Source organism: Myxocyprinus asiaticus, chromosome 35, assembly GCF_019703515.2.
Source record: "Myxocyprinus asiaticus isolate MX2 ecotype Aquarium Trade chromosome 35, UBuf_Myxa_2, whole genome shotgun sequence".
Classification (NCBI taxonomy): Eukaryota; Metazoa; Chordata; class Actinopteri; order Cypriniformes; family Catostomidae; genus Myxocyprinus; species Myxocyprinus asiaticus.
Window position 1 is genome coordinate 37,209,876 of NC_059378.1, and position 17,312 is coordinate 37,227,187.

The 17,312-nt window shown below is 35.9% G+C and overlaps 1 protein-coding gene across 2 annotated transcripts; it reads left to right on the top strand.

The window, feature by feature from the left end:
- Positions 1-1,092: 1,092 nt before the first annotated feature.
- Positions 1,093-3,923, top strand: LOC127426112 (small vasohibin-binding protein-like). 2 transcript variants are annotated; one of them, XM_051672643.1, is made up of 3 exons: positions 1,093-1,717; positions 1,948-2,066; positions 2,881-3,923. In XM_051672643.1, exons 2-3 carry the CDS (start codon positions 1,956-1,958, stop codon positions 2,965-2,967), a joined length of 198 nt encoding a protein of 65 aa, XP_051528603.1. In that variant the 5' UTR covers positions 1,093-1,717; positions 1,948-1,955; the 3' UTR covers positions 2,968-3,923. The 2 variants fall into 2 exon arrangements, with proteins under 2 accessions (XP_051528603.1, XP_051528602.1); XM_051672642.1 differs by having other exon boundaries at positions 1,110-1,717; positions 1,944-2,066.
- Positions 3,924-17,312: the final 13,389 nt, after the last annotated feature.

Here is a 17,312-nt window from a genome sequence, read left to right on the forward strand (position 1 = left end):
ATTGAATCTATCATAAAACAACTTTAAAGGAATGTTCCGGGTTCATAAAAAGTTAAACTCAATTAACAGCATTAGTGTCATAATGTTTATTAGGCTACCACAAAAAAATAAATAATAAAAAAAAAAAAAAATAAAAAAAACATTCGTCTCGTCCCTTGTTTGAGAGAAGAAGAAAATAAATAAATAAATAAAATAAATAAATTCAAATCACAGTTTCAGTAAGGCACTTAAAATAGGGGCCAGTCCATAAACATTCAAATACGCACTGTTTCAAAAGTATAGCCACAAGATGTAAACATTAAACGTGTTAACATGATTTTAGTGTTATAAAATCAGGGATTTACAGGTGTTACAGCATTTACCAGATTACAGGGTTTACGCCGTCATGACAAAAAGTTTTAATATTGGATATAACTTTACAAAGATATGGTTAGTAAGCAATTTTTATCATACTAAAATAATGTTAAGACGTATAATGTTTACGTCTGGTGCCTATACTTTTGAAACGGTGTGTATTGTAACGTTTATAGACTGGCCCTTCACTTCCATTGCCTTAGTGTAACCGCGCTTTTTCTTTTTTATTATTAATTAACGAAGGACGAAATTATTTTTGTGGTAATCAACATTATGCCAGAAATATTGTCGATTGAGGATAACTTGTATCTAAACCTGGAACATTCATTTAACATTAATACATTTTAAACACAATGTAGGAACCTTTTGGTAGCAGCTCTATTTCCTATCCGGGTTTATTTATCAGTAACACCACATATGCCAAACCAAAGGTTTTCTATACTGAGTTTACAACCTCTGAGTTTTTACCATAGTAGAGAGCGTAGCAAGTCAGTCCACTGTCGGCCATTTTTGAAATGCTCCCGGGAAGCTGTTTCTAGTCATGCCAGTGCAGCTCCTATCTACTTGATGGGGGAACACCGAAATCTCCAAAACTTTTGCTCAAAATGACGATCAAAGAATATATTTCAAATCAGCAGTAAAATCTGACAACGCTGGTACCTCAGATTACGCTAAAATAATAATAATAATAATAATAATAATAATAATAATAATTCCCGGCTTGCATAGCTAATGCACCTGCACGTTCTCGAGATGATTGACAGGCGATTTCGGTATCTAAAAGGTGATTGGCTCTTTTACCTCTTAAGTGGGGACTTCCTTTATACATCCATTGGGCGCTAGAGCCTCTTGGTTTGGCCTTCCAATTTCTCCCATTCATTTAAATACAAGTGGCACATTTCACCTAAATAAATAGTCTCTGGTAACGGTCAACTAGCGTGTTACGACAGTAAGTCACCGTTTGCGGATACCATACCAATGAATGGGGAGACCCGTAAACTGACACCTACCTGGCGCAAAATCGTCCGTGTCTTCTCATATAAAACATCAATTTTATCGTAGTAAACTTCTGACAAAGTTCATTCCTAAAGGTTTTTTTTTTCTGTAAAACGTGTTGAAGATTAGTGGACAGGCGGTCGTTTCATTAAGTAATGAGCTGTTTCCTCACAAAAGCAGTTTATTTAGCGTATTGAAGCATCTCCTCCATAGGCAACCACTCAAAAGAACGGCGTCTTATCTCCTCTCTAGTGTACCGCCCATAAAATGTCAGGCTAGGCTTGTAGGCTCACACTTCAGACGGGCTCTGGCTAAACCATTAGCAGCCGTTTTATCTTTATTGAATCTTTTCGTCAAAAATCACTAGGTAAGCGCCTAATTTTGTATCCTTTTTTTATTATTTTTTTAAAAGTATAGTCTTCACAGAGTCAGTTTGTCATCTGATAATGAATAAAACTAATCAGGTATTTGCGACAGAGATATGCTTATAGTTTAGCTAGTCAAAAAGTCTCAAAATTATTTTGAGATATCCAGTAATAAATAATTATGGAAACGATTCAGACTGTATGTTGTTTAATAATCTGCATTATTAGCCAGATGTAAAAATGGAGCCAGCATGTCGAAAGGACAAACAGAAGCAGCAAACACCGACCCGTGGCGACAGAACAAAACAGAAATCAGCTCAACAAGAGCTCAAACAGAGGCAGAGAGCAGAGGTGACATTAAAGATCATAAACACACAATAATGCTCTGTCTGTCTGTCATTTGATGCTTTATTTTAGAGTACAAGGTCTGCATTAAAGGGATAGTTCACCCAAAAATAAAAATTCATCATTTACTCGCCTTCATCCCATCCCAGATGTGTATGACTTACTTTCTTCTGCTGAACACAAACAAAATATTTTTAGAAGAATATCTCAGCTCTGAAGCACCATACAATGCAAATGAATGGTGACCAAAACTTTGAAGCTCCAAAAAGACAGCATAAAAGTAATCCATGAGACACCAGTGATTTAATCCATGTCTTCTGAAGCGATCCAATCGATTTTGGGTGAAAACAGACCGAATTGTAACTAATCTTTATTGTACATCTTGCCATTGCACCCTCTAGGCACGATCATGATTTCAAGCTCAATTACACTTTCTAGTGCTTGACGCATGTGCAGAGCGCTAGATGGCGCTAGGAAGTCAAATCGAGCTTGAAATCATGATCGCCAAGAAGACTCCTGATGTCAATATTTATAGTGAAAAAGGAGTTATATTTTGGTCTGTTCTGACCCAAAACCAACTGGATCGAAAGTTTTGGACCCCATTCACTTGCATTGTGAGGACCTACAGAGCTGAGATATTCCTCTAAAAACTTCATTTGCGTTCTGCAGATGAAAGAAAGTCTTACACATCTGGGATTGCATGAGGGTGAGTAAATGATGAGAGAATTTTCATTTTAGGGTGAACTATTCCTTTAAGGATTTATGTACATTTAAGATCAAATCATTTATTTGTTTGATCTTTATTGCTGGTGTATTACAGATTTACGCCCTGAACAAAGTCATGACTGGACTTGAACAGCAGCAGTTTGAGGCCTTCTGTAAGCAGATACAAACACAAGGGGAATGAGAAAAACTGGAGGGTCGCTCGCCATCAGCGAGAGCAAACATATGCACAAATATTATGATGTTACTCTACTTATTTTTTTTTATTTGATATTAATATAAACCACATAATAATCACTCTTCAGCCCCTGTTATCCAAACCACAATGTATTAATTCGATAGTGTTTTGTTGTATTGGTGCTAAGTGCTTGAATTCTGAAGGAGTGTATGATCACATATCAAATGTTGGACTGTATTTACATAACTTACAAAGCTGTAATGGCACCACAAACCCACTCTTGTAGCAAAGAAAAAAAAAACATTAAGAGTTTGTTTGTCAATTATACATAATATAGGCATGTTAAGTATTATGTTTGTGACTATATAACATTACATTTACAACATATTGACTGAAGGATAAAAAATAAAATAGTCACTTTTTTTTCTTTTAGCATAAATTTTAATTTTGTCCATATGTGACACTCTGATAATGACTTATGTTCCTTTGTCCACTACACGTTTTTGTAGAGTGTTTGGGTTTTATTTAAAAATGACATTTTTAAGTATTATTAAGAATAGTTGTCTATTTGGCTTTTTGTTTTTCAAAATTCATGTGTGTAATGAAATGAATTTCATCATTATCATTCAATGAGTTTCTAGCTAATACAGCATTGCACCATTATACACAGATCAGCCACAACATTAGGGCTGCAACTAACGATTATTTTGATAATCGATTAATCTAACGATTATTAGAACGATTATTCTGCAATTATTGCAACGATTAATCATTAGCTTAACCGGTTATTCAGCTTGTGCCCCGACTTAAAAGGTTGTATTAAGCGTGCTTACTAACAATAAAGAGGACAAAATCATCTTTTAAAAATACCTTTAAATGGCATTCACTGAATTAAAATGAAAAAAATACTTTTTATGAAGTTTAATTCAGTAACAAATTCACAGTAAAAAATCCAACTGTTATCAAGTGTTTTTGTCTTGTTTTCCATTTAAAATTGTCTAAAAATACTTAAAACAAGATACATTTACTTAAGAAGCAACATATAAGATATTTAGACTTGCTTTAAGAGAATGTATCTTAAATATAAGTGTATTTTGTATATAAGTGCATTTTTTCATTTGGTTATACTTCTGCAAGTGCAGTAAAGACAGAATATACTCATATTCAAGATCTATTCTCTAAAAGCAAGTCTAAATATCTTATATGCTACTTCTCGGGTGAATACAATTTTAGATATTATTTTCAGAAAACAAGCCATAACAAAAACGTATTTTGTTGCAGTGTATAATGGGCTTTCTGATCACTTCAATCCATCTTTAACTCACAAAAAAAAAAAAAAAACTCTTATTAATAAAGCTGCATATTGAGGAGTTAAAGCAATGCAAATATGCGCGCACACACAATGAAGTATTAGACCAGATGCATATCATTCTTTATTATTTGGTCCAAGTCATCAATTTCAAAAACTTATTTATTTATTTTTTTTAATTGCATTTTAGTTTTGCAATGAAATAAATTAATGTGGTGGCACAACTATATTTTTGTCTACAAAACTAATTTCAAACATTTAAAGGGTAGCTCAGTGGTAAAATATGCTGGCTACCACCGCTGGAGTTCGCTAGTTTGAATCCCAGGGCGTGCTGAGTGACTCCAGCCAGGTCTACTAAGCAACCAAATTGGCCCGGTTGCTAGGGAGGGTAGAGTCACATGGGGTAACCTCCTCGTGGTCGCTATAATGTGGTTTGTTCTCAGTGGGGCACATGGTGAGTTGAGCGTGGTTGATGGCGTGAAGCCTCCACACACGCTAAGCCACGTGATAAGATGCGCAGGTTGACGGTCTCAGATACAGAGGCAACTGGGATTCGTCCTCCACCACCCAGACTGAGGTGAATCACTATGTGACCACAAGGACATAGAGCCCATTGGGAAGAGCCCCCGCCCCCGCCCCAAAAAAAGCATACACCTTCAAATCAAAAGGTTTTTAAGATCATGAGAAACGTTTCAGGCAAGTGTTTCAAAACTTTTGACCGGTAATGTATATATACATCTGTGTGTTTTTGATGGTAGCTTTACACCTCCGGAAAAGTGGTTTGTTACATGGCCCAGAGTGTTTAAAACGCAAATGCTGTGATTAATTATATAAATATATAGTCTGCATGTGATGCGTGCTTCACATTGAAAAAGCACTGTGCCCTGTAATTTCCTACAACATTCACAGCGCACGTGATGCTCACAATGTGGAGTTTAAGGTGTATAAGCGGCTTCACATATTAAAGCTGATGTAATTTTTTCAGTGTTAAAATACTTTCTTCTATCCCAGCTTAATATGCAGAGACAACTACAAGTAAGCCATTCATTGGTTAATTTTCCCGAAAACTGTAAACACTCGGTCTCTGTGGTGCTAAAAAAAATTCCTGTTTGTTTTGAGAGACCTGCTTAGATTCCCAACTCACACCATTGATTGAGTAACATTGTTGGGGTTGGGACTATCTAACTGAACAACTGCGGGCGAGGGGCCTATTCAGAAAGCTGTTTTGAAAACATGATGAATTATTTTTGCAGTTCCTTTCGGTGGCACTAGTTTTGCAGAAATTACATACTTCAGCTTTAACTTTGAAATGCGCAGCACATGCAGACTAAATCACAGCCTTTCACACTAGTGAATATCAAAATTGTAATTTGATTAATTGTGCATTAATTATTTTATCAAATATGTCAAATTTAGGTGTAAGCATTTGAAAGCAGTCGTGTGTCAGTCAGGGTATACAATTGAGTCGGTACTACTGGTACTGCAGATATCTGTTATTCCAAAAAAATAATTCTTTCATCACAATGTAATAACTTGTTCTGCCTCTGAATTGACTTTTAGGCTGACGTCACCATGCCATCTGAGTTTTATGTAGACCACTTTTCAAAATCCAAAGATACCACTGATTGATAAAATTACGTTTTTTATGGAAATATGTCACTTTATGAAAGTAAATGTGAACGCCATTTCATGTTGACTTTAACACTTTGGTTTATATGTAAGACACTGAGGTCACAGGAAAGCATACCTGTCTCCAAGAGCAGTCATCAGTATCTGGGTCCAATGTCACATAATCAGGCTTAAATTCAGCAATGACCTCTTGGTTTTCATCAAGCAGAGACACATTAATCTTATAAATTGAAGTCAAAAGTTAACCTACACCTCTACACCTTAGCCAAGTACATTTAAACTCAGTTTTTCACAATTTCTGACATACAATCATAGAAAACATTCCCTGTCTTAGGTCAGTTAGGATCACTACTATATTTTAAGAACATTGAAATGTCAGAATGAAAGTAGAGAGAATTATTTATTTCAGCTTTTATTTCTTTCATCACATTCCCAGTGGGTCAGAAGTTTATATACACTTTGTTAGTATTTGGTAGCGTTGCCTTTAAATTGTTTAACTTGGGTCAAATGTTTTGGGTAGCCTTCCACAAGCTTCTGGAATAAGTTGCTGGAATTTTGGCTCATTCCTCCAGACAGAACTGGTGTAACTGAGTCATGTTTGTAGGCCTCCTTGCTCGCATATGCTTTTTCAGTTCTGCCCACAAATTTTCAGTCATACTGAGGTTAGGGTATTGTGATGGCCACTCCAATACCTTGATTTTGTTGTCCTTAAGCCATTTTGCTACAGCTTTGGAGGTATGCTTGTGGTCATTGTCCATTTGGAAGACCCATTTGCGACCGAGCTTTAACATCCTGGCTGATGTCTTGAGATGTTACTTCAATATATCCACATCATTTTCCTTTTTCATGATGCCATCTATTTTGTGAAGTGCACCAGTCCTTCCTGCAGCAAAGCAACCCCAGAACATGATGCTGCCACCCCCATGCTTCACGGTTGGGTTAGTGTTCTTCGGCTTGCAAGCCTCACCCTTTTTCCTCCAAATATAACGATGGTCATTATGGCCAAAAAGTTCAATTTTTGTTTCATCAGACCAAAGGAAATTTCTCCAAAAAGTAAGATCTTTGTCCCCATGTGCACTTGCAAACTGTAGTCTGGCTTTTTTATGGTGGTTTTGGAGCAGTGGCTTCTTCCTTGCTGAGCAGCCTTTCAGGTTATGTCGATATAGGACTCGTTTTACTGTGGATATAGATACTTGTCTACCTGTTTCCTCCAGCATCTTCACAAGGTCCTTTGCTGTTGTTCTGGTAATGATCTGCACTTTTCACACCAAAGTACGTTCATCTCTAGGAGACAGAATATGAAATCTGTGGAGTGGTTAAAAAATTAGATTTAATGACTTCAGCCTAAATGTATGTAATCTTCTGACTTCAACTGTACATCTGACATTACAATATTAATATCTGTAGTTTAAAACATTTATTTGTCATTCCACAGGACTATAAAAGAAAGTGCAAAAAAGCATAAAGGTGACCTAAAAATTGTGACCAGTTATTGCATCTAAAATACTTTGGGTTACACATATATGTGTGTTTCTTCGACTTTGTGGGGATGATTTGTATTAAAAGTATTTGAAGGTCACAGTAAAACTGACTTGGAAACTATTTTAACAGGCCTTCCTCATTTATTTTTTGTACTTTTCAAATGTCTTATGTGTAGATTTTAATAGTCATTATGTGATAAGGATTGTGTGACAAAAAATGAGAAATCTTCTGTGATGCATGTATTGTACAGTGGCGAGAAAAAGTATGTGAACCCTTTGGAATTAGGTGGTTTTCTGCATTAATTGATCATAAAATGTGATCACATCTTCATCAAAGTCACAAGTATAGACAATGTGCTTAAGCTAGCAACACACAGACAATGATAATCTTTCATGTCTTTAATTAACACATCTTATTAAACATTCATAGTGCTGTGGGAAAAGTAAGTGAATCTTCCTTTGGCAGCAATAACCTCAAACAAGCGTTTCTAGTAGCTGTGGATTAGACCAGCACAACGCTCAGAAGGAATTTTGGACCATTCTTCCTTACGGAACTGCTTCAGCTCAGCCATATTCTTAGGACGTCTGGTGTGAATGGCTCTCTTGAGGTCATTCCACAGCATCTACATTGGGTTAAGGTCTGGGTTCTGACTGGGCCACTCCAAAATGTGAATTTTCTTTTTTGAAGCCATTCTGTAATGGATTTACTTCATTGTTTAGGATCATTGTCCTGTTGCATCACCCAGCTTCTACTGAGCTTCAGCTGGTGAACAGCCACCCTGGCATTATCTTAGGATATCTTGATAAACTTGGGAATTAATTTTTCCTTCAATGATGGCAAGTGGTCCAGGCCCCGAAGCAGCAAAGCAGCCTCACATCATGATGTTCCCTCCACTGTATTTCACCATTGGGATGATGTTTTCATGTTGGTATGCAGTACCCTTTTTACGCCATATGTAATGCTGAATGTTCTTCCCAAACAATTCAGCCTTAGTTTCATCAGTCAACAAAACATTTTCCCAGTAGCATTGTGGAGAGTCAAGGCAGTCGTTGGCAAACTTCAGGCACGCAGCTTTTTGTTGAAAAGTAGCGGCTTCCTTCGGACACCATGCCTGTTTAATGTTTTCCATATAGTAGACTCATTAACAGAGATGTTAACCAGTTCCAATGATTCCTTCATGTCTTTAGTTGTCACTCTAGGGTTCTTTTTTACCTCATTGAGTATTCTGTTGTGTGCCCTTTGAGTCATCTTGGCTGGACGTCCACTTCTAGGGAGAGTAGCCACAGTACTAAATCATCTACATTTACAGACAGTTTGTCTAAATGTGGACAGATGAATATCTAAGCTCTTCAATTAACTTTGTAACCCTTTCCAGCTTTATGCAAAGTAGGGCTGAAATGATTAGTCATAAAAAATTGTCGACAAAAATGTTCATTGTCAAATAGTAGTTTGATCTCATTTAACGTAACGAGATCATATGAAACTCTAATGATGACTGCAGCTCGTGCCTTACTGAGAGGAAAAAAACAGCTCACAGTCCAGATGCACTCCAAACTTTCCAAACAGCTTCAGGTTATGTAGATCGCAAATTATGAGAGAATAATACAAAAATACAAAATAAGTAAATACAGAAGCACTCTTGTTGTGAAATAAGAGGAGCTGGAGCTGCCGCTCCGCTGAAGCAAAACTTGCGTGACGAACATCTTTAAAGGAAACACCCCGGCGTTACATCTTTAATGCTGTTATATTTAATGCATTATAGCTTTATTAAAATTAAAATAATAAGGAAGCAGATCATGTAAATAACTACAAACTCCATAACTGGCATTTATCTGTGCGGTCAGCGCCTCTTCTATGAGTTGCGCGAAGAGTCCTGATTAAAGGGGGAGAGATTGAAACTGCACCCGGCTGAGGCACACTCTGTCACGGGGACGCTCGTCCCTCGAGCACGCGCTTGCTGCAGCTAGATTATAACGTGATGGCTCGTGACTTATTGAATCATAATATATGTGTCACTGTGCATTTCCTATCATGAAGAAAATTGGCAATATGCAGCTTTATTAATAAGAGAGAGTTTTTTTTTTTTTTTTTTTTTTTGAGAAGGATTGAAGTGAACAAAAATGCCCCATTAAACACAACACAAAATACGTTTTTGATTTGTTTTTGTTTTGGCTTTTTTTGCAAAAATAATATCTAAAAATAATTTAAAAGTACGTACATTTACTTTAGCAGCTATACTGCAGAATAAAATATAGTTATCTGAGAATGTTAAATATAATATTAAAAATACAAATATATTCAAATATTTTAAAATCCTTTAAAAAAAGATGCATTCACCTGAGAAGCAGCATATAAGATATTTAGACTTGCTTTTAGAAGATAGATCTTGAATATAAATACATTTTGTCTTTACTGCACTTGCAAAAGTATAACAAAGTGAAAAAAAATACAGTTATATACAAAATACATTTATATTTAAGATACATTCTCTTAAAGCAAGTCTAAATATCTTATATGTTGCTTCTCAAGCAAATGTATCTTGTTTTCAGGATTTTTAGACCATTTAAAATGGAAAACAAGATAAAAACACTTGATAACAATAGGATTTTTTGCAGTTAATTTTTTACTGAATTAAACGTAATAAAAAGTATTTTTTCCCCCTTTAATTCAGTGAATTTCATTTAGAGGTATTTTTAAAAGATGATTTTGTCCTCTGTGTTGTTAGTAAGCACGTTTAATACAACCTTTTAAGTCGGGGCACAAACTGAATAGTCGGTTAAGAGCTAATGATTAATCGTTGCAATAATTGACGAATAGTCAAATAAGCTTTCTATTAATCGTTAGATTAGTCTATTATCAAAATAATCGTTAGCTGCAACCCTAATGCATCATAGGTCTTCTGAGATCTCTTTTTTTTGCGAGGCATGGTCCACGTCAGAAGATTCTTCTTGTGAACAGCAAACTCAAAATGTTTGAGTTCTTTTTATAAGTCAAAGTAGCTCTAACCCACACCTCCAATTTCGTTTCATTAATTGGATGCCAGGTTTGCCAACTTCTGACTCTAATTAGCTTTTGTTGACGTCATTAGCCTAGAGGTTCACATACTTTTTCCAACCTACACTGTGAATGTTTGAATGATGTATTCAGTATGTACAAGAACAATACAACTGTGTGTTATTAATTAAAACAGATTGTTTTTTCATTATTATAACTTAGATGAAGATCAAACCAGATTTTAAGAATATTTATACATAAATGTAGGTAATTCCAAAGGGTTCACATACTTTCTCTTGCCACTGTACAAAAACTGTTGGACATGTTATTAGACTAATTAAATAAACTAGTGAGAGTGTGAAATTTTTTTAAAATAAGTTTTTACTTTCTAGAAGTCTACAGTGCTAAAAGTGCACGAAGTTGAAGAAACATAATTTCACATAAAATCCTGATGTTGACAAAAAGATATGTGACTTACCATCTGCATTTGGATTTTTTAAGAGGTTTCCGGGCATGTTTTTTTAATCACAGATTTGTCTGATTTCTCTGTAACAATAGGAAAGAGAAAAAGGACAGAAATGGGCAAGCTGACCAGTGAAAGTAAGTCACCATTCACTTTCATTTAATCTTTTTTCCATATAATGAAAGTAAAAGTGACTCAGAATGAATATTCTGGCAAACTTCTCCTTTTGTGTTCCACGGAAGAAGAAAAAAAGTCACATGGGTTTGGAAGAAAATGAGGGTGAGTAAATGATTACAAATTTTCATTTTTGGGTAAACTATTCCTTTAATCATTTACGAGAAATGTTTTACTTATGCATTCTGCCTGATTTTTATTTTTTTATTATTCTTTAAAAGGAATTTTTTTTTTTTTTTTTTTACCAGCAGTCCTCATTCCTAAGCTGGAGGTCAATTCCAGTGCATGTTTCATATCCTGCAGTAGTAAGATCCTGCTTCATCTCTTAGCAACCATTGTAAAAGTATGTATAAATTACAGCCCACAGTAAGAATGATTTCACAGTAGAGTTCTTTTTTTCTGAACCCCCTAAACAATGACGAACACAAAGTTTTTAAATTAAACTGGGAGTTTTCTTGGGTTCATGAGTGTAAAACTATTGTTTCATAGTGGGGTATTTCTAAAGATCCACCCATATAAAGTAGTTTGCACAGCAACACAAACACACACACATTTGTTTTTCTATCAGGGTGTTGACTTTCCATTGACTTCTGTTGTTTTTATACACTTAAGACATTTTCTATCCCCTAACCCTATTTCTTAATCTAACCCTTACTAAAACCTGAGGCAACGCAATCAGTGGTGTTACCAGTGTTGTGTGTAATCTGATTACAAAGTAACTCATTACTTTAATTAGTCAAAAAAAAGTGTGATGCGTTACATTTTAAATTTGTGTAATCAGATTACAATTAAAGAATTTCAATTAAATTAATTATTTTTAAGTACATTACTTTGGTTACACATACACTATATTGCCAAAAGTATTCGCTCACCCATCCAAATAATTGAATTCAGGTGTTTCAATCACTTCCATGGACACAGGTGTATAAAATGAAGCACCTAGGCATGCAGACTGCTTCTACAAACATTTGTGAAAGAATGGGCCGCTCTCAGGAGCTCAGTGAATTCCAGCGTGGTACTGTGATAGGATGCCACCTGTGCAACAAGTCCAATCGTGAAATTTCCTCGCTACTAAATATTCCACAGTCAACTGTCAGTGGTATTATAACAAAGTGGAAGCGATTGGGAATGACAGCAACTCGGCCACGAAGTGGTAGACCATTTAAAATGACAGAGCGGGGTCAGCGGATGCTGAGGCGCATAGTGCGCAGAGGTCGCCAACTTTCTGCAGAGTCAATCACTACAGACCTCCAAAGTTCATGTGGCCTTCAGATTGGCTCAAGAATAGTGTGTAGATAGCTTCATGGAATGGGTTTCCATGGCCGAGCAGCTGCATCCAAGCCATACATCACCAAGTGCAATGCAAAGCGTCGGATGCAGTAATGTAAAGCACGCCACCACTGGACTCTAGAGCAGTGGAGACGCGTTCTCTGGAGTGACGAATCACGCTTCTCCATCTGTCAATCTGATGGACGAGTCTGGGTTTGGCGGTTGCCAGGAGAACGGTACTTGTCTGACTGCATTGTGCCAACTGTGAAGTTTGGTGGAGGGGGGATTATGGTGTGGGGTTGTTTTTCAGGAGCTGGGCTTGGCCCCTTAGTTCCAGTGAAAGGAACCCTGAATGCTTCAGCATACCAAGAGATTTTGGACAATTCCATGCTCCCAACTTTGTGGGAACAGTTTGGGGATGGCCCCATCCTGTTCCAACATGACTGCGCACCAGTGCACAAAGCAAGGTCCATAAAGACATGGATGAGCGAGTTTGGTGTGGAAGAACTTGACTGGCCTGCACAGAGTCCTGACCTCAACCCGATAGAGCACCTTTGGGATGAATTAGAGCGAAGACTGCGAGCCAGGCCTTCTCGTCCAACATCAGTGTCTGACCTCACAAATGCGCTTCTGGAAGAATGGTCAAAAATTCCCATAAACACACTCCTAAACCTTGTGGAAAGCCTTCCCAGAAGAGTTGAAGCTGTTATAGCTGCAAAGGGTGGGCCGACGTCACATTAAACCCTATGGATTAAGAATGGGATGTCACTTAAGTTCATATGCGTCTAAAGGCAGATGAGCGAATACTTTTGGCAATATAGTGTATTTCTAAAATAATATTATGAATTATACATTTAAAATGTGAATACATATGTCTGTTTGCGTTTCTGTCAACTGAAGGGTGTGCGACATTAAATGAGGAGGAAATATATACAATATTTTGAATTTGTTGAGAAACAAACAACTTGTCTATGAAAAGTGATTTGGAAACTAACTTAAAAGTAATTAGTAACTACTTTTTCGATGAAGTAATTCGTGAAATCTGAAAACAGCAACTTACCCAGCACTGGAAGTTCCCTGGAAATTATTCTGTAACTACATAACATTGCTAGTATAGAAAAAATCTGTAATTTTCATTAGCTAACATTGCAATGCTAAAACAATCATCTTTCACCAGAACAGTAAAAACATTAAACAAAAATGTCTGACTGTGTCTTAAGAAGATCTCAGAAGACCTACGATCAAGAATTGTTGCTTTGCATAAAGCTGGAAAGGGTTACAAAGTTGTATTGAAAAACTTAGATATTCATGTGTCCACAAATTGTCTACAAATAGAGCGATTTAGTACTATGGCTACTCTCCCTAGAAGTGGCCGTCCAGCCAAAATGACTCAAAGAGCGCACAGCAGAATGCTCATTGATGTAAATACTATACTATAATAAACATAACATTTTAGTATATTATATTAAACACGATTGGCTTCAATCGGTGTATAATAAGGTAAAAGAGCTGGATTGGCAACTATTACTAAATCAGAATTATAAAAGAAAGAGTAAATCATTTTCTGTTAATTGTGTACTAATAGTAAATCTTCAAAGGAAATTACAAATTTTATTCAAAAATACTGGTACATTCTTTCTACAGACCCTTCGTTACAGGAAATTTTTAAACATCCTTCCTTATTTATTCACAAACGATCCCGTAATTTAAATTGGTAAAATCTGATGCAGTTACAGAAAAGTAACATGCATTCATAAAGGGTTGTTATCTATGCAGGAACTGTGCGGTTTGCTCCTCTATAATAAGAACCAGTCAATACACAGACTTACATACAGGAAAAATCTTTTATATTAACTCATTGATCACATGTTCTACATCACACGTGATCTATAAGTTATGCCCCTGTCCATTAATCTATGCTGGGAAGAGGTCAAGATCTTTTAAAAATACGTATAAGTGAACACAAATCAGCTATTAAAAGACATGACGTTACCTCGTCAATCTCTAGATATTTTCATGATTGTAATCATAATATAAAACAGTTAACTTGTATAGGAATTGAAAAGGTAGATAGTTTCAGAAGAGGTGGGAATGTGTAGAAAAAACTTCTACAACAGAAGCTTATTGGATGTATTGTTTGAAGTCCATGTCTCCATTAGGCCTTAATGAGTATTTCGATCTCTCCTGTTACCTCTAAGCATCCCCAAATAGCCTCTCACCCATACTCTGTAGAACATAAATTATTATTGTATTGTATTGTTATTTTGTATTTCACTTTGCCATTGATTAATTTTTTCACTTGATTATAGGTGGTGATATTGATTTATGAACGGCTTTTGTTGCTTGATGTGTCAGATCGCCATTTACAGTTGAAGTCAGAAGATTACATACACTTAAGTTGAAGTCATTAAACCTAATTTTTTAACCACTCCACAGATTTTATATGAGCAAACTATAGTTTTGGCAAGTCGTTTAGGACATCTACTTTGTGCATGACATGAGTAATTTTTCCAACAATTGTTTACAGACAGATTGTTTCACTTTTAATTGACTATCACAATTCCAGTGGGTCAGAAGTTTACATACACTTTACATACAAGTTAACTGTGCCTTTAAGCAACTTAGAAAATTCCAGAAAATGATGTCAAGCCTTTAGCCAATTAGCTTCAGATAGGCTAATGGGCTAACTGGAGTCAATTGGAGGCCTACCTTCAAACTCTGTGCCTCTTTGCTTGACATCATGGGAAATCAAAAGAAATCAGCCAAGACCTCAGAAAAGAAAAAATTGTGGACTTTATCAAATCTGGTTCATCCTTGGGAGCAATTTCCAAATGCCTGAAGGTACCACGTTCATCTGTACAAACAATAGTATGCAAGTATAAACACCATGGGACCACGCAGCCATCATACCTCTCAGGAAGGAGATGCATTCTGTCTCCTAGAGATGAACGTAGTTTGGTGCGAAAAGTGCAAATCAATCCCAGAACAACAGCAAAGGACCTTGGAAAGATGATGGAGGAAACAGGTAGACAAGTATCTAGTATCTGTTTCCTCTTAGTCTGATGAAACAAAAATTGAACTGTTTGGCCAAAATGACCATCATTATGTTTGGAGGAAAAAGGGTGAGGCTTGCAAGCAGAAGTACACCATCCCAACTGTGAAGCATGGGGGTTGCAGCATAATGTTATGGGGGTGCTTTGCTGCAGGAGGGACTGGTGCACTTCACAAAATAGATGGCATCATGAGGAAGGAAAATGATGTGGATATTTTGAAGCAACATCTCAAGACATCAGCCAGGAAGTTAAAGCTCGGTCGCAAATGGGTCTTCCAAATGGACAATGACCCCAAGCATACCTCCAAAGTTGTGACAAAATGGCTTAAGGTCAACAGAGTCAAGGTATTGGAGTGGCAATCACAAAGCCCTGACCTCAATCTGCTAGAAAATTTGTTGGCAGAACTGAAAAAGCATATGCGAGCAAGGAGGCCTACAAACATGACTCAGTTTCACCAGTTCTGTCTGGAGGAATGAGCCAAAATTCCAGCAACTTATTGTGAGAAGCTTGTGGAAGAATACCCAAAACGTTTGACCCAAGTCAAACAATATAAAGGCAATGCTACCAAATACTAATAGTGTCTGTAAACTTTCTGACCCACTGGGAAAGTGATGAAAGAAATAAAAGCTGAAATAAATCATTATCTCTACACTCTAAAAACAAATGTTTAGGCTCAACAACAACAAAAAAAAATTAACGCAACAGTTTGCATCAATCTTTTTTGTTATGACAACTTCTAATGAATTACGTTCAACCAATGAACTACATTGAGTTAGAGGAATTACCTTTTCCTCAACAATCAAAGGTATTTTAAATTAACATCTACTTAATAATTGGTACCATAAAAATAAGTTGATTACTCATAAAAATTAAGTTGTTCCAACTAGTTTTTTCACATTATTTAAAAGAAATGTAAGTGTTATGTACTTAATTACTATCATTATGAACACAAGTTGACAACCATAAGTTGCTCCAGTTAGATTTTATTCAGTAGTTTTGAGCTTTTTCATATTTTTGTTCATTTAGTAGCTTTTAAGAAATTAATTCATTCAACAACAATATTGTTAGACAATTAACTTTTTTTATTTTGAACTGCAGTTGTGTATTTAAACACACAATATTAAACTCTTGAAAAAAAAAAAAAAGAAAAAACAATTTGCCATATTGCCTTGGGAAATTTAGTAAGCATACTCAATTATGCCATCACAATACATCACAGTGCCAAACATGTAAAATCTGTAAAATATTAACTGCAGTTTTAAAATAATTTTGTAAAACATCTGTAAACATTTTGTAAAACTACAAGCAAATGCTCATTAAATATTAACTTTCAATGGCCAATAATCTTCTCATGGTCCTGCAGCTTTTTTTTTTTTTTTTACACAATAAACTTCTAGATCAGTTTTACAAAAACCGTAACGAACGTGTTTTTGCAGCAGACAGTCAGTTTTTGAAACGGTATGAAACATTTGAACACATAATGCTTGCTCATTCATCAGTACACCTCTTTGAGGATTAAATGCCAGTTCTAAGGGTAGTACAACAGATTTTGAAACATCTAAATACATCTTAAACAAATGTGACTCCCTCAAAACCTGAGTCTTCATGGAGATAACAGCCAAAGTCAAGTAAAGTATGATGGAACTTTCCTAAAGTTGCTATACCTAAGCTGCATATGTTATTACATAATAAGCCCACAACATTTATTTCCAAAACACAAAATTCTCTGTATCTTACCCTGTTGCAGTCCCTCTGTGGGCAAAAATATGTATTTCTTTAAACATCACCTTTGTTTTGTCAACTGTAAAGACAAGTTTTGTTGCATATACAGCATATCCAAAGCAACTTCACAGAAAAAAAAAATCTAAAATTTTGTCTTGTGTTCCCTCTTTTGTTACACTACCAGTTTTGTAGCCTCTTCAGTGGACGTCAAAATACAAAACAACATAATCTGTATAAAATCTGATAGTGCTCTGAA